Source organism: Pleurodeles waltl, chromosome 2_2 (assembly GCF_031143425.1).
Source record: "Pleurodeles waltl isolate 20211129_DDA chromosome 2_2, aPleWal1.hap1.20221129, whole genome shotgun sequence".
Lineage (NCBI taxonomy): Eukaryota > Metazoa > Chordata > Amphibia > Caudata > Salamandridae > Pleurodeles > Pleurodeles waltl.
Genome location: NC_090439.1, coordinates 466,033,525 through 466,054,256, shown reverse-complemented (window position 1 = coordinate 466,054,256; position 20,732 = coordinate 466,033,525). Strand labels below are relative to the sequence as shown.

General features: G+C 45.6%; 1 protein-coding gene across 1 annotated transcript in view; it reads right to left on the bottom strand.

Annotated features, from left to right (window-relative positions):
* Positions 1–20,732, bottom strand: part of LOC138276386 (adhesion G protein-coupled receptor E1-like) — a 718,998-nt gene that overhangs the window by 164,772 nt on the left and 533,494 nt on the right. The window contains exons 4-8 of the mRNA XM_069219188.1: positions 17,507–17,647; positions 14,880–15,026; positions 14,054–14,200; positions 13,228–13,374; positions 2,867–2,925 (exon numbers count right to left, since the gene is read on the bottom strand). Of these exons, the coding sequence (XP_069075289.1) occupies positions 2,867–2,925; positions 13,228–13,374; positions 14,054–14,200; positions 14,880–15,026; positions 17,507–17,647 (641 nt within the window). The remainder of the gene's footprint in view (positions 1–2,866; positions 2,926–13,227; positions 13,375–14,053; positions 14,201–14,879; positions 15,027–17,506; positions 17,648–20,732) is intronic.

The window sequence follows — 20,732 nt, the reverse complement described above, 5'->3', positions numbered from 1 at the left end:
CAACAATTTGTCTGCCTTCTACTTACTAGATCCATGGAACAGAAAGATAGGGAGGGAATGTTATTATTGACAGTAGCTGCAGTGGCAATGCAGCAGTAATATAACCAGAAAGGGAGAGAGAAAGATGGCGAAAGAGGGCAAATGGGTAAACATCTTGAAAAGCAGCCTGCAGATCTGCATAGAGCATAAGTGCAAATACAAATCAAAAGTTATAAGGGCATGTCATCAAGTATGCAGTGCTACACTCATATGTTTTAGTTTATGAGAGTTGCTGTACTGGTTCCGTTCAGTTTACCCAATTAGGCTGACACACCTAAAACAGCGATTCGTGAAAGAAAATCCAAGTACTGGAGCATGACCTCCTTGGTGACATGGAGTGATCTGTATAATTCTGTCCTTCATAGTCCTCCTTTTTAGATCTTTTTAGGTCCTACAGCAGCTGCTTATTGGACACATCAAACTACCTCTACTATACAACATTCGTACACAGAGTACAGGCTTTTGGTCATCCCCTTCAGTCATTGCCCATTAACATTATTTTAGTAGTTGCCATTCACGGATGGGGATGTCTTCAATAAAAGTGTGGCATTTCATGGAAGCTTTTTGGTGTTTTAAGTAGTCTCCTGTTACAACTTTGTCATTGTTCTGCTCCCAATATCTTTCTCTGGGCCACACCATGCAACCCCTGCTGCACCCGAGGGCCACAATACGACACCTGCTGACACCCTCTTCTACCTGACACCACCCGCTACCTGGGATTGTAACCGCTCATGTTTTTGCCTTTGCCAATGCTCGCTGAATTGCACCACATGCACTGGCAAAGGCAAACAATTGCAAAATGGTTACCATCCATAAGCACACATGCACAGTGGCAATCTTGTAATGGATTTCCTTATGTTTTTTAAAAACCATCATGCAATGATTGCCATGCATGTGTGGAAATGTACAGTAGCCATTTTGTAATGGATATTCAAAAAACATGGGAAAATCCATTGTAAGACAGCAGCCATAAATGAATGAGTCATCAGAGGCAACCAAAACAAGCATTTGCAATGCACCGGGTCTCACGTTTGCTCGCGTTAGAGGTATTAGCATTGTAAACTCCTGAACTGGACTTTTCTTGCCACATAAACCGATAATGAAAAATAAAACGGTTTCACATATGCGAGTCAATGGAATCCATTAGAATGAAGGAGACACAGAAAAGGAAACAGAAGTTCGTTCGCAGTGAAACTTATCGGCAAAAGTGCAATTATTCATGTTACCAGCAAAAGTACAATTATCCATGTAACCGGCAAAAGTGCAATTATCCATGTGACAGGGTCGATGTCATGCAAAGCGCTCGACTTCTGCCCAGCGAGATTGCACTGTGCAGGAAATGAAAAGATAAAGTAGTCCAGAAACCAGTTGAAAACACGGAGGCTCGAATGCTTTCAGTAGTTTACTGGTGCGCTTGAGGAGGGCTAAACACGGGAAAAGGCATGACGTATGCAGGCCTTTCACAAATGGAGTCAATCGATTTTTAAAAGGCAAGCCCACGAACTAATGAAAGTGACGGGCCTGACATGGGCATGGCTGGAAGCCCACATGGAGATTACAACATGGTCCAGAGCGCTTGCGCGCGCTCAACCCTAAAAACTGGGAAAGCCTCTAGCTTAGCTCTCAGTAGCATAGGCGGGACCTGCTCGCTGTACCGAAGCTTATTTCAATGTAAGCAGCGACAAAGACAATTGTTCTGATTATAATGTGCTAGCACAAGCTAACTGCATTTGTGAGTGCTTTTTTCGCCTTCAAGTGTTAAGACAATAGAGCCAGAGGTACTGGCTTTGCCAATGCATGTGTGTTTTTTCAGATATCAACATGCATCACTTAAAGGGGGAGTTGGATGAAATCAGATAGATTAAATCATATTTGGTATAATAGGCTCCGCTGGGAACCTATCTTAAATCTGTGATAAGGTAAACGAAGTGCATGCAAGGCAATGGCATAACGTGAAATAACGTGTCCCCACTACCCTCCCTCCCCCCCCACTGCGCAGAATGTGATGAGGTGCCTCTAAGTATCCTATATATCACAAGAATCCATTGGCTTTAGGCTGAAGAGTTGGAGGGCCACTGAACGTTGCCCCCTCCCCTCAGGCGCCACAAGCACTGCAGCAGCTTGTGTTACCCCCCTCATGCAAGGCTACAAACAGGCTTGGCCGATCCGCAAATGAGTATAGGCCCTATGGCAAACAATACTACTTTAAATAAAGTTCCATCAACACAGCTCCGTCGGTAACCGCTCCAATATGCTGTAGACACAAAGCACATCTTACTCTAATAAGTGTGGTAGGGTGTAGTTTATGGTTTTGTGTTGCAGCATTTACATGGCACACATTACCCCTGTGTGGGGTGCTATATTGTGGCTGCGCGCAGTTGTTTACTGATGTTGGGCTTTTAGAAATGAATGTACCATTCTGCTCAAGCAGGTAAGTTACAGTGTTTATGGCATGCGTCCAAATACGTTCATGGCACGAAATACAGCAGGCTACAATTAACTGGGCATCCACTGCGGGCTTCACAAAATATAACATTATCAAGCTGCTGAACAAATGGGGGGTTGGGGTAAAAAGACAGAGCACAAGCCCTCAACAGAGGTCTACAAGAAGTCAGGAAATCAAAATTCTTAGGGTGCTTGATGTTTAGACGGATCGCTAACATTGTGCAATAACACATACTAAAAACATATTTTATTTTTTATTCTCAAACTATTTACACCTCTAAGTAACAATCAGTCTAAAACTCTTACGCATATTTAGTAATTTGATAAAATCACAAATGCATATTCAGTACAAATGGACAGTCTTTACAGCATTAAAACCCACCTCATTTGACCGATTACGGCATGTTTTAATCGTTTCGCCATCACAGTTTAATGTTACTTCTATAAAAAAAAAACACAGCTGTTTTACCAGCATGTTAAGAGAGACAAAAGAGATTGAAAGCATTAAAGAGAAAGCATAAAAACATAAAAGACTGAAATGAATATTAGCATAAATAACAGGGCAGCCCTCTGAAAATGTTTTTGAGTAAACAAAGAAAAAAATAGGAAATAAGCCATTATGAGGTAATTAAAGGAATGCATTAGAAGACAGGATTTTCAGTTCTTAAATTGCCAGATGTTTACCAAATCTAATGCAATAATACAATTAACCCGATAGCTTTGTTACTGTCAAATGATCTGGGCCGAATGAACCTATACAAGCAATACAACTCCCTGACTCAGCATCTCTCCCTCGTGAAGTCGGGAAGTGGCATTATTTCAGCTCCTGCAGTCCCCCAGGGAGGCACCCCCATTCTCCAAAGCATCTTTCACTCCCTGTGCCGACTTCCTTCACATAAGCATGGAAGGGTCAGTGAAGAGGAGAACTCACAGAGCCTGACAAGGTAGCTGGTCAAGCTGCTTGATCCATTGAGCCAATCTTCTTGCCATTCTTAAAGAATGGCTTGCAGAGCAGCTAAGTTTTCAGATTCTTTATGTGCAACATTGTTACAAATGGGGTCTCTGATTGGCAGTCAGTTTGCACTCTGTCCAAGTAGGGACCCTCACTCTAGTCAGGGTAATGGAGATGCACAGCTCTGATAAACCCTGCTCACCCCCTTGGTAGCTTCGCACAAGCAGTCAGGCTGATCTCAGAAGCAATGTGTAAAGTATTTGTACAAAACCTACACAGTAACACAATAAAAACACCAGAAAAGGACTCCGCGCCAGTTTAGAAACATAGTCAATATGTTTCTAATTCAAACAAGACCAAAATGACAAAAATCCAACTTCCACAAGGAAAGATATGAATTTTTAAAATAAAAACAGTCTTCATCCATAGAAATCAATGGATGCATTATTTTAGCACAAACAACCTGGCATGCATCAAAAATAAAGCTGCAAGCTTCAGAAAAGCAAGCAATGTGTTGATTCTTTACTCGCAAGTGAGGGGTGCGTCTATTCTTTACTCACACCAGAGGCCATGCGTCTATTTATTCTTGAAAAGGAGGCTGTGCGTCATTCCAGTTGCGCAGCCTCAGTTCCGTGTGGGGATGTTAAAGACTTTGACGCCCAGGAATAGTGCGTGGAAATTTCCGACGTGCTGTGCGAAGCGGGTGCAGTGAGAACAGGCGCCGCGTTGTTTCTCCAGCCACGAAGCAGGCAGTCATCGAATGTTCAGCCGCGGGACAGGCCGTGCATGGATTTTTCTCCCGTATGTTACCAGTTTCTACTTCTAAGGGCCCAGGGACTTGATTTGGCACCACTTAGAAAGTCAGGACTCCCAGCAGAAGAGCCCAGGCACTGGCAGATTAAGTATTTGATGTCCCTGAGGCTTCAGAACAGGGGGTAAGCTCAGTTCGGGCCCTAGGAGAAACTTCACAAGCAGGATTTCAGAAAGCAAAGTCCATTTCTTTCCCTCTGCAGGCAGAAGCAGCAGGCCAGCACAGCAAAGCAACAGACAGAGCGTCAGGTCCTCCTCAAGCATCAAGCAGAGGTATCTCTTGATCCAGAAGTAATCTAAAAGTCTGGGGTTTTGGGTCCACTACCTATACCCAATTACGCCTTTGCAGTAGGCAAATTTCAAAGGAAAGATCCTGCCCTGCCCAGGCCCAGCCCCAGACACACCCCAGGGAGTTGGAGACTGCATTGTGGGAGGACAGGCACAGCCCTTTCAGGTATGAGTGTCTGCTCCTCCCTCCCCACCCTAATCCAGGAGACTCATCAGGACATGAAGGCTAAGCTCCCACTCCCTTTGTGTCACTGTCTGGAGGGAATTCACAACAGCCCAACTGTCAGTCTGACCCAGACATGGAATACAGAAGCAGGTAGAGGCTCAGACTAGTTAAGCGGGAAAATGGCCACTTTCTTAAAGTGCCATTTTCATCAGACAATTTAAAAACAACTTTACCAAAAGATGTATTTTTAAATTGTGAGTTCAGAGACCCCAAACTCCAAATCTCTAACTGCTCCCAATAGGAGACTGCACTTATAAGATTTTTAAAGGCAGTCCCCCTGTTTACCCATGAGAGAGAGGGGCCTTGTAGTAGTGAAAATCGAATTTGGCAGTATTTCACTATCAGGACAAGTAAAATACATCAGTACATGTCCTACCTGTCAAATACACTGTACCCTGCCCATGGGGCCACCTAGAGCCTACCTTAGGGGTTACTTACATGTAGTAAAAGGAAAGGTTTGGGCCTGGCAAGTAGGTGCACTTGCCAGGTCGAATTGACAGTTTAAAACTGCACACGCAGACACTGCAGTGGCAGGTCTGAAACATGTTTACCGGGCTACTCATGTGGGTTTCACACAGCGCTGCAGGTACACTACTAGCTTTGATTTACAGGCCCTGGGCAGCTCTAGTGCACTTTACTAGGGACTTACTAGTAAATCAAATATACCAATCATTGATAACCAGTCACCAATACAATTTAGACAGATAGCAGTTGCAATATAGCACTGTTTAGCAGTGGTAAAGTGCCAAGAGTATCAAAACCAACCAAAACGAATTGAAGCACAGGGTCCAAAAACAGGAGGTCAGAATCAAACAGTACAGAGAAACCAGGCCAAGAGCTGCCAGGTCTAACACATGTCCCCTCCATCTGAAAGTGGGGAAAACTACCCAACCCCACAGCAAAAGCTTCACTTTCTATTATGCCCCACTTCTGTTCCCTGGGAAGTAATCTCCTACTGATGAAGGCTACAGGTTGATCTAGGCCCTCTTCATTTAGCTGTGAGAGCACACCTCCCACACTATGCACTAAAGCATCTGTCTGCACCACAAATGCTTTGGAAAAGTTAGGAGCCTTGAGCACGTGTGCGGTGCACATGGGATTCTTCAGGGTGTCGAAAGCAGTCTGGTACACCTCTGTCCAGATCACCTGATGGGGCTGCTTCTTGGAAGTCAGCTTTGTCAAGGGAGCAACTATGGTGCCATACCCTATGACAAATCTCCTGTAATATCCGATGAGTCCTAAGAAGGCTCTCACCTCAGTCTGGGACTTTATGGGTGCCCAAGCCAGAATGGTGTTAATCTTTGCCTGTAGGAGCGCCACCTGGCCGCCCCCTACCTGGTATCCCAAGTACACAACAGACCCCTGTCCTATTTGGCACTTACTGGTCTTAATAGTGAGGCCTGCACTTTGTAAGGCACTTCATGGAGGTGGCACAAGTGGTCCTCTCAGGGGGAGCTGAAGACAGCAGTGTTGTATAGGTAGGCTGCATTGAAGATCTCTAATCCCCTCTAGGACCTGGTTGACCAGTCTCTGGAAGGTGGCAGGGGCATTCTTCAACCCAAAGGGCATGATACAAAACTAGTAGTGCCCATCTGGTGTTGAGAATGCTGACCTCTCTTTTGCCCCCTTGGTTAAGGCAATCGGCCAGTTCCTAGACATCAGATCAAACGTGCAGAGGAACTGGGCCGATCCCAACCAGTCAATGAGCTCATCAGCTTGGGGTATGGGGCGTGCGTCAGTCTAAGTGACAGCATTGATCCCCCTGTAGTCAACACAGAACATAAGTTCAGGTGTGACAACAGGTAGAACAGCCATGGGGACCAGAATCACAGGACTGGACCAAGGGCTGTTGGAGTGCTCAACCATCCCTAAATCCAGCAGATTAGGGACCTCCTCCTTGATGCTGTCTCTCACTCTGTCAGTCATCCTGTAAGACTTGTGCTTGGCAGGTAGACTATCCCAGTGTCAATATCGTGGGTGCACCAACGGGTGACCCCAGGGGTGATTGAGAACAGGGAAGCAAACTGACCAAGTAACTGGCGACAGTCCATCTGCTGTTCTAGGGTTGGAGTAGGGGAGAGGATCACACCCTCTACTGACCCATCCTGCTCTTTGGCAGAGAGGAAGTCAGGGAGAGGTTCATTCTCCTCTTTCACCCCATCATCCGTGACCAAGAACATGGTTAACTCAGACCTCTTAAAGTGCGGTTGGAGGCGGTTCACGTGTAACACCCTTAAAGGGTTTCTAGGAATCTGCATGTCCACCAAGTATGTGACACTACTTTTGCACTCCTTCACTTCAATTGTCCCAGACCAACGGTCTTTGAGAGCACGGGTTTCTACTGGGGCCATCACCCACACTTTCTGTCGAAGCTGAAGCTCAAACTGGGGTGGCAATGTGAGCAAAAGAACGATGGATTAAACCCAGATATGTGACTGGGGGTGAGTGTTTGCATTGTTCAGCACTCCGTCCATCGCCCTTTTGTGTTGCTAAAGTTGCCCTAAGTGGGAAGGGTATGCCCAGACATGGGTCCCTTGCTCACTGTGCCACTGGATTTAAGCTAGCCTGGCTGATGAAGGGTGAAACGCTGAAACCGGTCCCAGGATGTTTGTTTCCGGTCTAGGGAGGACCTGGCTTGGCAGTTCGGGCTGGACTGTTCCCATGAGGATCTGCGTCAAGACTGATTTGCATATGGCTGGGTTTAAACTGGGGTGGCATGGTGAGCAAAAGAACAATGGATTAAACCCAGATCTGTGACTGGGGGTGAGTGTTTACATTGTTCAGCACTCTGTCCATCATCCTTTTGTGTTGCTAAAGTTGCCCTAAGTGGGAAGGGTATGTCCAGATGTGGGTCCCTTGCTCACTGTGCCACTGGATTTAAGCTAGCCTGGCTGATGAAGGGTGATACCCTGAAACCGGTCCCAGGATGCTTGTTTCTAGTCCAGGGAGGACCTGGCTTGGCAGTTCGGGCTGGACTGTTCCCATGTGGAACAGGGTCAAGACTGATTTGCATATGGCTGGGTTCAAACTGGAGTGGTATGGTGAGCAAAAGAACAATGGATTAAACCCAGATCTGTGACTGGGGGTGAGAGTTTGCATTGTTTAGCACTCTGTTCATCATCCTTTTGTGTTGCTGAAGCTGAAACTCAACCAGAGTGGTATTCTGGTCATACCAGCTTTTCATGTCTTCCTTGCTAACTTCCAGATTCTCTTGGGCGAGTTGCCGGAAGCGGGCTGTCTGGTTCCTGAAGGCCAGCATGTAACTGAATACATCCGGGGGGGGATTCTAGGGAATTTGCTCCCAGCCCTCCTTCACCAAACTGATAGGCCCTCTCACAGGGTGCACATACAGAAGTTCAAAGTGGCTGAAGCCAACCCCGTTCTACGGTACCCTTCCGGTAGGCAAACAACAGGCATTGTAACTAGACGTCCCACTTATATCTCATGGGTTCAGAGAGAGCCATATTCATGCCCTTTAGGGTACGGTTGAATCTCTCAACCAACGCATTGCTTTGGGGGTGGTATGGCGGGGTGAACTTATATGTTACACTTGCCCTCCACATGGCCTTCATGGACAGCGACATGAAATTGGTACCCAGGTCAGATACCACCTCCTTGGGGAAGCCCACATGGGTAAAGATCTCCATTAGTGCCCTGGCCACTATGGGCACAGTTATAGTCCTTAGGGGGATTAGCTTCCGGGTACCAGGTGGCATGGTCCACCAAGACCAGGATAAACCTGTTGCCCATTGCTGTCTTGGGATCCAGGGGCCCCACAATGTCAATGCCCACCCGCTCAAAAGTGGTGCTTATGATAGGAAAGGGTTGAAGAGGAGCTTTGTACCTCTTCCCAGATTTTCACTTGCCTGGAGGGTCTGACAAGTCCTGCTGAACGCGTCTGAGTTCTTTCTCATGTGAAGCCAATAAAAGTGGGTGACAAGCCTGTCAAAGGTCTTGACCTGCCCCAAATGACCTGCCAGTGGCATATCATGAGCCAGACCCAGTAGGAAGGCTCTTAAACACTGGGGTACCAACAGCACACAGGCTGCCTCAGCAACCTTAGGCTCACTATACAGATCATTCTCCCAGTAAAACAGGTGAGTTCCAGAGGTGCCACCAGCTGCCTGGGCCCTGGCCTGTTTCTGATGACCACAAGGGTGGGGCATGTTTTCTGCACTGTACAGAACTCTTCCCTGATAAGGCTCCTTCCTGGAGCCTAGGTCAGCTCAGGCAGGTCCCCCAGTTCAGGCACCTCTTCTCCTGTAGGTTCTGGGGCATTCCGCTCAGGTTCAGTCTCCCCCCAGACCACATTAGGCACTGCCTGCTCTTGAGACACCAGATGACAGCAGACTGTTGTCATACTGGCTCCTGTGTCTCAAAGACTTTCACCCGCCTCCCATTGATGGTTGCCCACTGCCTGTGCTTCTTTGTATTATTAGGCATGAGGGTTCTCTGGTCCACCTCCCTCTCCCCTAAGGGGACTACGGTTAACTCAGCTGGCTTCCCACCACTAACTGGGGCCAACTCCTCCTAAGCGCTACACTGGCCACCCCATGTGTCTGCCCACTAGTGGGGAGCTGTGCACGCTTAGGACACTTGGGACTCCCTCTATTGTGTCCTTACTGACCACAGGCAATGCACTTGATGGGTCCCTTCTCTTCGGGTTTACCTGAAGGGAACCAACTCTTCTTCTCAACATGAACCCTTACGCTGGTAACTAGTTTGGGTCCTTTTAGAGAATTCCATTCTTTTAGCCTTGTGCCTCCCTCCTTCTTTTGTTAGGGACCCTGCCAGCCCTTGGCAGAGTCTCCCCCATACAACTTCTTGTGGACCCTGGTACTCACCCAACGGCCCACCTCCTGAGCAAGCTTCCTGGGTTCAGTTAGCCTGCTGTCAATCAAGTGCTGGCGCAGCTCTGGAAAACACAGAGAAGACAAGTGCTCCCATACAAACAAATTGTAAAGCCCCTGGTAATCTGTTACCTCACTTCTCTTCACCCAAACATCCAGTGTTTTTCAAAATGAATCCACACACTCAAGCTTGGTCTGGGAATAAAGCTTCCTACCTTCCCTGCACTCTTGGGAAGGTGCCCTCTCCTCTCAGGTTGCACAGGGGAAATGCTGCCACCATCTGTTCCAGACCTGCTCCTGCAAACAAGCTCCTGAGCTAAATGCGTTTCTCCCTTTCCATGGCAATTCTCTCTTTTTCCATGGTGACTCTTTCTTTCTCCTTCTCCCTCCTCATCCTAACCAGCTCCAGCTCTTTTTCATTCGTGAGCCTTTCCATTTCCAGTTGGTACCTCCTGGTTTCCCGCCTGTCCTCCAGTTCCTCCTGGGTCAGTCCTTTCGAAGGCACAGAGCTGCCTTCCCTGGTGACCCTCCATCCAGGCAGGCCTTGATTGTCCAGCAAAACGTCATTGATACTTTGCACTTCCACCTCCCCAGTGCCAATCTCCTCCTCTGTGGGCACATCAGCTTACTTTGCTGCCAGCCAGACCCTCAGTACCTTTTGCAGCTCCTCCTTTTCAGTGAGGCTTTTAATAGGACACAAACTCCCAGCAAAACTTTTTCAGCTGAGGCACCGTATAGGTTTCCAGCCTCTCCTGCTCAAACACTACTTCTATAACTTCATCAAATTGCTCACCAGACTGAGACATTGTGAGAAGGTTCAACAAAAGTGCAAAGTTCAGAAGGCAGGAAAAATCCCAAAACTTGAAAAATCACAACAAATGCCAAGGGAAAAAAAGCATGTGGTTGTGTAATGGTCTGCAATAAAGCACTAATGTACACCAATCACTATATGTGAAATACAAATACAAGTCCTATCCTCACCGCTGATCACCAATGTTGGAAGTGGGGTCTTTGGTTGGCAGTCAGTTTGCACTCTGTCCAAGAAGGGACCCTCACTATAGTCTGGGTAAGGGAGATACAGTACTCAGATAACCCCTGCTCACCCCCTTGGTAGCTTGACACAAGTAGTCAGACCTATCTCAGAGGCAATGTGTAAAGTCTTTGTACAAAATACACACAGTAACACAGTGAAAATGCCACAAATGGACTCCACACTAGTTTAGAAAAATAGCCAATATTTATCTAAATTAAACAAGACCAAAATGACAAAAATCCAACATACACAAAGATATGAATTTTTAAAATAAAAAGAACCTTAATCTATAGAAATCAATGAATGTGTTATTGTAGAACAAAGTACCTGGTATGCATTGAAAATAAAGCTGCAAGGGCAACAGTGCGTCAGAAAAGCAAGTGATGAGTCGATTCCTTACTCTCAAGTGAGGCTGTGCGTCGATTCTTCTCGCACCAGAGGCCGTGCATCAATTCGTTTCTTACAAGGGAGGCCATAGGTCGATCCTGGGTGTGCAGCCTCGGGTCTGTGCGGGGATGTTGAAGACTTTGACGCCCAGGATCCATGTGGGGAAATTTCTGACGCGTTGTGCGAGGAGGCCGCGGTGAGGACAGGCGCTGTGTCATTTCTCCAGTCATGAGGCAGGCACTGTGTCAAATTTTCAACTACGGGATGTATGTTGATTTTTCTGATGCGCACACAGCTGTGCATGGATTTCCCCCCACAGGTTACCAGCTTCCACTTCTAAGGGCCCAGGAACTGGATTTGCCATCACTTAGCAAGTTAGGACTCCCAGCACAAGATCCCAGGCACTGGCAGATGAAGTCTTTGATGTCCTTGGGACTTCAGAATGGGAGGCAATCTCAGTCCAAGCCCTTGGAGAAACTTTACAAGCAGGATTTGAAAGCAAGGTCCAGTTCTTTCCCTATTCAGGCAGAAGCAGCAGCAGCAGACCAGCACAGCAAAACAACAGTCAGAGTGTCAGGTCCTCCTCAAGCATCAATTTCTTTTTCTTGGTAGAGGTTCCTTTTCATCCAGGAGTAATCTAAAAGTCTGAGGATTTAGGTCTAGTACTAATACCCAGTTCTGCCTTTGAAGTAGACAAACTTGAAAGGAAAGTCTCTGTTGTTCAAAAGATCCTGCCTTGCCCAGGCCTGGCCCCAGACATGCACCAGGGGGCTGGAGACTGCATTGTGTGAAGACAGGCACAGCCCTTTCAGGTGTAAATGTCGGCTCTTCCCTCCCCATCCTAGCCCAGGGGACTCATCAGGATATACAAGCTACACTCCAGCTCCCTTTGTGTCACTGTCTAGAGGGAATTCACAAACAGCCCAACTGTCGGTCTGACTCAGACATGTATTCAGTTGCCAGGCAGAAGCACACAATGGTTATGCATGAAAATGCCCAATTTCTAAAAGTGGCATTTTCAAAGAGACAATCTAAAAAACAACTTTACAAAAAGATGTATCATTAAATTGTGAGTTCAGAGACCCCAAATTCATATCTCTATCTGCTCCGAATGGGAAAACACACTTGCATTAGTGAAAGACGAATTTGACAGTATTTCACTAGCAGGACATGTAAAACACAACAGTACATGTCCTATCTTTTAAATAGACTGCACTCTGCCCATGGGGCTACCAAGGGCTATATTAGGGGTGTGTTGCGGGGTGTCCTCGGTGAAAGATGCCCCTCGGTACCCGGGGGGTACGGCCTTGAGTCAGGCAGGCCCCAGGGAGACTTCTGGGGACAGCGTTCCCAACCCGGAAGTGCTTTGGGCATCTCCCGGCAGGATGGACAGAAATGCTTCGGGGGGCTTTTTAAGAGCCCACACCACCAGGGAGGGAGGCAACCATCGGAGGAGGACGAGTCCGGGAGCCCGATGACTGCGTCTCCCAGGAGAACAAACCTTGCCGGCTGCTGCACCGGGGAGCCAGGAACCTGGAGGACGCAATGCGCTGAAGCCAGCCATGCTCTGGAGAGCGTGGCCACACCAGGTACGGGATGGGAGGGGAGTTAGGAAGTCAGGAACGGGTTGTTTTTGTAGAGGTTATGTTTGTTGGGGGATTAGTGGTTTTAGGGGTTAACGTTTCGTTTGGCAAGCTCCAATGCAATTTTTCAGTTCAGTTAAACCTACAACAACATTTATTATTATTGTTCAAATACCAAAGAACCCGATCCTGGCCTCAGCGGCAGGAAGCCTATTGATTTGTTTTGTTCCCCATTTTGTATTTTTCTTGTTTTCCTCAAACCATAATTGGGGCATCGAATAAACCATTTGTACAGAAAAACACTTAGAGAACATAAACAAACACAAGAGATTAGCAAGAACCCAGTGCACTTCAGTCAAAGTTGCATCTGAAACCCAGGCAAATATTGTGTGTGGGGGGGTACTGCAACCAGATCCCAGCTCCATACAATCTATAATTTAGTTGTACGACAATGGCACCTCTAGTCTGAAAGAAAGCCTGCCTGTGCAACAATTATAAATTAATGCTCATTACAATCCAAATTAAACTAAGAATCACTGTTATTTTTCACACTTTGAAAAAAAAAACTGATTAAAAATCCTGGATCTCAGTTCCCATAGATGAACCATTGTTACCTGTACAGTTGATTGTCCCATTTGTTTTCTCTCCTTCAGCAGAAAAGATAAAGCCCGGCATGCACCTGCAGCTGTAATTTCCTGGTGTGTTGGTGCAGACGGTGTTTGGTCCACACACGGCGGGAGTCTGAGTACATTCATCAATATCTAGAAAATATTTGAAGGCTTGTGAGAAAACAAGAATTCAATTTTGTCATCAACAACAGGCCCAAACCTCAAAGGCTAAGGTTTGAAGCTTATTGAGTTGACATCTATCCAAAACACTCAGGAGCCTATCTGTTTTAGTTCCTGGAAGTGATGCTACCCATGAAGAAGATCATGCTGTTGTGTTGTTTTCCTGCAGGTAGGAGGATGAATCAGTACAGACACCCACAGCTGTAACTTTCTACTGTTTTCATGTAGATGGCTAGAGGATCATAAACTGCTGGAATCTAGGCATATTTACCAAAATCAATGAAATTCAAATCCAATCAGATCTTAGCAATCACCAGGGTCTCATAATCCCCTGCAAAAATGAAACGGTGTGCAAATAAGACCTTGTATAATTTACCATGTGTTCATGTAGTTTTACAACCAAATACTCTCCTGGTCATGTTTGGTGTTTCCCAATTTCCCAGTAACCACGATCTCCTTACAATAAACTGACATGCAACATCATTTGTAAAGTTGGAGAAAGTCTGAAAGAAAGCCTGCCTGTGCAACAATGATAAATTAATCCTCATTACAATCCAAATTGAACTAAGAATCACTGTTATTTTTCACACTTTGAAAAAAAAAACTGATTAAAAATCCTGGATCTCAGTTCCCATAGATGAACCATTGTTACCTGTACAGTTGATTGTCCCATTTGTTTGCTCTCCTTCAGCAGAAGAGATAAAGCCCGGCATGCACCTGCAGCTGTAATTTCCTGGTGTGTTGGTACAGATGGTGTTTGGTCCACACACGGCGGGAGTCTGAGTACATTCATCAATATCTAGAAAATATTTGAAGGCTTGTGAGAAAACAAGAATTCAATTTTGTCATCAACAACAGGCCCAAACCTCAAAGGCTAAGGTTTGAAGCTTATTGAGTTGACATCTATCCAAAACACTCAGGAGCCTATCTGTTTTAGTTCCTGGAAGTTATGCTGCCCATGAAGAAGATCATGCTGTTGTGTTGCTTTCCTGCAGGTAGGAGGATGAATCAGTACAGACACCCACAGCTGTAACTTTCTACTGTTTTCATGTAGATGGCTAGAGGATCATAAACTGCTGGAATTTGGGCCTATTTACAAAAATCAATGAAATTCAAATCCAATCCGATCTTAGCAATCACCAGGGTCTCATAATCCCCTGCAAAAATGAAACGGTGTGCAAATAAGACCTTGTATAATTTACCATGTGTTCATGTAGTTTTACAACCAAATACTCTCCTGGTCATGTTTGGTGTTTCCCAATTTCCCAGTAACCACGATCTCCTTACAATAAACTGACATGCAACATCATTTGTAAAGTTGGAGAAAGTCTGAAAGAAAGCTTGCCTGTGCAACAATGATAAATTAATCCTCATTACAATCCAAATTGAACTAAGAATCACTGTTATTTTTCACACTTTGAAAAAAAAAACTGATTAAAAATCCTGGATCTCAGTTCCCATAGATGAACCATTGTTACCTGTACAGTTGATTGTCCCATTTGTTTGCTCTCCTTCAGCAGAAGAGATAAAGCCCGGCATGCACCTGCAGCTGTAATTTCCTGGTGTGTTGGTACAGATGGTGTTTGGTCCACACACGGCGGGAGTCTGAGTACATTCATCAATATCTAGAAAATATTTGAAGGCTTGTGAGAAAACAAGAATTCAATTTTGTCATCAACAACAGGCCCAAACCTCAAAGGCTAAGGTTTGAAGCTTATTGAGTTGACATCTATCCAAAACACTCAGGAGCCTATCTGTTTTAGTTCCTGGAAGTTATGCTGCCCATGAAGAAGATCATGCTGTTGTGTTGCTTTCCTGCAGGTAGGAGGATGAATCAGTACAGACACCCACAGCTGTAACTTTCTACTGTTTTCATGTAGATGGCTAGAGGATCATAAACTGCTGGAATTTGGGCATATTTACAAAAATCAATGAAATTCAAATCCAATCCGATCTTAGCAATCACCAGGGTCTCATAATCCCCTGCAAAAATGAAACGGTGTGCAAATAAGACCTTGTATAATTTACCATGTGTTCATGTAGTTCTACAACCAGATACTCTCCTGGTCATGTTTGGTTTTTCCCAACTTCCCAGTAACCACGATCTCCTTACAATAAACTGACATGCAACATCATTTGTAAAGTTGGAGAAAGTTCTCTCTCTTTAGACCTGTTCTAGAAACAGCTTTAGCTTTGTCACCATTTTCATGTCATAAAATTATTAATAAATGTAAAATACAAACACCGAGGAGGATTGAGACTGCAATCTTCGTCCTTTGGTCTGTTCATAAGTCTTTCACATTTTACTTCCAACCACCACAGCATACAGCATAGTTAATATGTCAGCCACCTTTATCCATTGTCTGTTATCACTGTGGCTGCATTTTGTTACTGAGCTCATGTGCATGTACTCATCTGCCTAAAAGGAAGTGTACTTTTTTCTGCACTGGTGGCCCAATACTTTACTTTTCCAGTGCTTTCTTTTTTTATTTTTTTATTTTCTATTCATCCATGTGTGTTTAAATGGTTTTCAGGTTACAAGAATTCATAGCTCATGGTACCTATTCTTTGAGCAAACAAGAATCATATTTTCCTCTGATGTGAATTAAAACTCAAAAGGGTTTCTCTGTTTGTTCCATCTGTCATACATTCACCTGCCAGGTAAGAAGCACTCATACTGTTCTATTAAAATTATAATCAGTGTTATTTTTATTTGAACTTTTTAATTGTCATGTCTACAACAAGAAAACAAACAGCTGTGATACATTGGAGTGATAAAAGCAGACATCATCTACTAGACTTCCAAGAGATTTGTGCCCAGCATACTGTAGTGACGTGATGTCTCAGTGTATGCCTGTGTTGAGTGGGCCAGTAGGATGTTGGGTGTGGATGTGTGAGAATGCGATGATGCATTGAGTGACAGGTCTTTGTGCTGGATGAACCTTGGGAGTTTATCATGGTTGGGGATAGAATGAAGCACTAATAAGACATACCTGCTTTTACTGAAATCTCGGGACCTAACATAGAATTAAGAACTTACCTTTTACCTGAAGGGCTCCTGACACTTGTATGATTATCCCGCTTCCTTACTACAACACATACATCACAGTTACTCCCCATGGGGATTTATATTAAGTCACTGCCATTATCATTTTCTACGGGAGGATGTTGTAATAGCAGAGGAGAACCATGTGTGGCGCTAAACTTACTTCAGCTCTGACCTCGAGTACATTTACAACTGTTCTGGGTTCTTTTTTGATGTATTAGCTATAGAAAGGCACTTTGTGAATAGGCTTACATTTTTGGGTGGGTTTATGTCCCTTCCTACTCCCCTCCCAAACCCTCACTAAGCCCATCCTTACTCCTACCTTAACCCCTCCCCTTTAGTAGTATTTTCCAGCCACTCCCCTCTGCTCATCCCACATTGTTTACTAAAACATAGAAATATGTGTGCAGAGATCTCTGTAGTCAGGTAAGAAGTCTCAACAGAAAAACGATAGGAGAGGCAGATGCACAGGCCTCCGCACATAGTTTGTGAATGGCATTTTGTAGCACTTTAGTAGTACTATTGCAGTTCTACTCAACATACTACAAAATGCAGTTGGTGAATAGGAACCAATATGACGTGATTACAGGTGAAGGACTCCAATAGCATTCTTATCACAAGCGTACCCAGAAGGGTGGCAAGGGAGCCCACTGACTCACATTGCTGCAAAAGATTCCACTGGGTGAGAGCAGAGCTGGGCATGGCTATGGCTATGTTTTGACCCAGGACCTTAAATCTATAAGTAAGGTAATCCTTTCTGAATGGGAGAAGTACATTGACTGTGTCATTTTAGGAGTTCAGGAAAGCAACTTGCCATTCTTTCTTAGATTACTCAGATGAAAACGTTCAGAATCCTTTCACTCTACAATTAACCTACAATTTAGTTGTATGATAATGGCACACCTATTCCGAAAGAAAAGCTTGCCTGTTTAACAATTATAAACCTTTCCTCAGTACAATCAGAATTAAACTGTGATTCAACATTTTAGTTTCAAACTTTGAAAAAAAAGACTGATTTAAAATCCTAGATCTCAGTTCCCTTCGAAGAACAATTATTACCTGTACAGTTGATTGTCCCATTTGTTTGCTTCCCTTCAGCAGAAGAGACAAACCCTGGCATGCAGCTGTAATTTCCTGGTGCGTTGGTGCAGATGTTGTTTGGTCCACAGGCAGCGGGAGCCGTAGCGCATTTCTCAATATCTGTAAAATATTTATTAGCTTGTGATGAGACCATAACTATACCTTGTATCAACAACAGACTCAACCCATGAAGGTAAGGTTTTGAAATGTATTGATTTTACGTCCCTCAAAAACACATGGATGTCCATCTCTTTTAGTCTTTGGGAATGATGTTGCCTATGCACTTGACTGTGATGTTCTGTTGTTTTCCTGTTGGTAGGGGGGGGGGTAAACCCCACCGTGTGCTTGCAGCTGTAAATTCCTGGTATGCTGGTGCAGATGCTGTGAGGTCCACAGGCAGTGTACGATCGAGCACATTCATCAATATCTATAAAATATTTGGTTCTAGAACTAGATGAGCACATGGCAAATTATACAAGGTCTTGTTTACACACTGTTTCATATCCAAAACACTCAGGAGTCTGTCTGTTTTTGTTCCTGAAAGTGATGCTGCCTATGCAGATGATTGTGCCATTGTGTTACTTTCCTACAGGTAGGAGGATGAACCACTACAGACACCAGCAGCTTTAACTTTCTGCTGTTTTCATGTGGATGGTTAGAGGACCACAAACTCCTATAGTCTCAACACATTCACCAAAATCTATGAAATTCAAATCCAATCAGGTCTTAGCAATCACCAGGGTCTCATTATCCACACCAACTATGAAACTGTGTGAAAACAGGAACTTGTATAATTTCCCATGTGCTCATGTAGTTATACAACCAAATATTTTCTCCTGATAATGTTTGGTGTTTTCCAATTTCCAAGTAATAGTTATTTCCTTAAAATAAAAAGGCACACAACATTATTTGCAAAGTTGGAGAAAGTTTGTTTTCTTTTAGTAGGTCTGTTCTAGAGACAGCTGTAGCTTTGTCATCACAAGACCCATGTTATAAAATTATTTATTACTGTAAAATACATACTTTGAGGAGGATTGAGCCTGCTGTCTTCATCCACTGGTCTGTTACTGAGTTATTCACATTTTGCTTTCAACTGCCACAGCATACAGTATGGTCAATAAGTCAGCCCACTTTACCCATTGTCTGTCATCACTGTTACTGCATTATTTTACTGAGCTCATATGCGTGTACTCAGCCACCTAAAAATGAAGTGCAATTCATTTTCTGCACTGGTGGCCCAATACTTTACTTTGACAGGGCTTCCTTAATTATTTTCTTATTTTTATTCAGCCATGTGTGTTTAAATGGTTTTCAGGTTAAAGCCCAGAGTAGCTATTCTGCTTTTCAGTTAGGAAGCACTCAAACTGTTCTATTAAAATTATAATCAAGGAGCGTGGCCTGTGAGGCCAACATGGCAGATGCAGTTCATTAGAGCTCCGCTTGGGAACCCCTGTAATCCTTCATAAATCTGGCACAAGAGCTGTCATCGAGACCCGGAATGAGTCCGCAGACCTCTCTGAGAAGACTTGGCCCTCAACTGCGGGATGCTGGGGAGCGGCACCTGAGACCGCATCAGGAGGGCCTTGCTCCCAATCCACGGCCTGCCTTGAAGGAGGTTGGGAGTGAGGGGCGGGAGCCCATGACCGCAGACCATGAGCTGCGAGTGAGGTGACAGATGTGCAGACCCTCCTCTCCCTGCTGGGCACAGACAGTGAGCGCTGTGCCGCCCAGGCCAGGACATGCCCTGTAGCCCTCCCTGTGAGACCAGGTGAGTGCTTGGAAGTGGGCTACTCCCTCTCCACCTGCCTACCGCGGGCCCCACAGACATACTGTGCCCTCTAAATATACTGGCTGATCATGGCCGGCGTTGTACGGTGCACGCAGCAAATGACAGCCTATGGCGCGAGAGCCCTACCAGTAGGTTGGCCTCTTGAGCCCACCTTCTTCCAGTGCCCGGTGGGGCTGAGGCAGTGACGGGGTCCAATGTTGGGTACTGGCCATCTCAGTGGACCGCAAAGTCATCTGACAGGGTGCTTGTATCTGGCTGTTGGCGAGGTGAGGAAAGGGGCCCTGATCGAGAGTGACTGGCATATCTGCAATTTGTACTGGGGACAAGAATTGACTAAGTGTCGCAGGTGACTGTGTGCCCGCCACATAAGGATTACAAGGGCCCTTCTTTACCTTCAACTAAACCTCTGAAGTCCTGCAACCATGCTTCTGGCTTCATAGGGGGCCCTCTCCCCCTTTTTCTTTTTCCCTTGTGATGTGATGTGATGGAGGAGTGAAAATTGCTTTCCGTTCTTTAATACTTTATCCCTGCAGACGTGGCTCATCACTCATCAGTCACTGAGTTGAGCGCTGCAAGGGACTTGGGCTCCTCAAGTGTGGGGCTGGTGCTTGAGTCCATGTGAGTTCATTATGAATGCCACCCTGGAGTAGTTGGGTGACCATAGAGGAGTTGCTGGTCTGTGTGGCTCTATCCCGGAATGTGCCAGCGAGCCCTATCCATTCTGAGGGTCATGCTGTGTGCTCTGGGCCTTCGCCGTCATGGGAAAAGACAGACACACCCGTTCTGCCACGTCCCAAGCAGGGATTGATAAACACACCACTGGCTTTACCGGTGGCCCGCATGCTCCCACCATAAGGGACACATTGGCCTCCCAGTCCAGTGACCTCACGTCCATACGCCAAGCCATCCAGTCATCCCAGGCTGTGGGGGAAATGAAGACTGGACAAGTGAGAATGGACGTGGCATTGTTGCGCCAAGGTTTCCGAAATGCCACAGCACACATCACTGAAACAAAATCCTGCATCTCCACAGTGGAAGATGATGTCTTGACTCTTAAATCTCAGGTATCTTCGTCACTCACCCGCACTGCTGAACTTCACAGGTGGGCTGAAGAATCTGATAATCGTTCCCAGTGCAACAACCTGGGTTTGGTGGGCCTTCCGGAAGGGGTCGAGGATACAGACCCACGGTAGTCAGCGTACTTTGTGGAAAAATGAATCAGGTCCTGGAATGCCCCAGACCTCCTGTCACTCTGGTTGGCGGTGGAAAGAGCTCATCAAGCCTTGATCCCCAGGCCTCCTCCAGGTGACCCCCATACACCCATCATTGCATGCATCCTTAATTATAGAAACAGAGATGCAGTCCTGGGGGAGTCCCGCAGGCAGATGGACCTCAGCTGGGATGGCACCAAAGTTC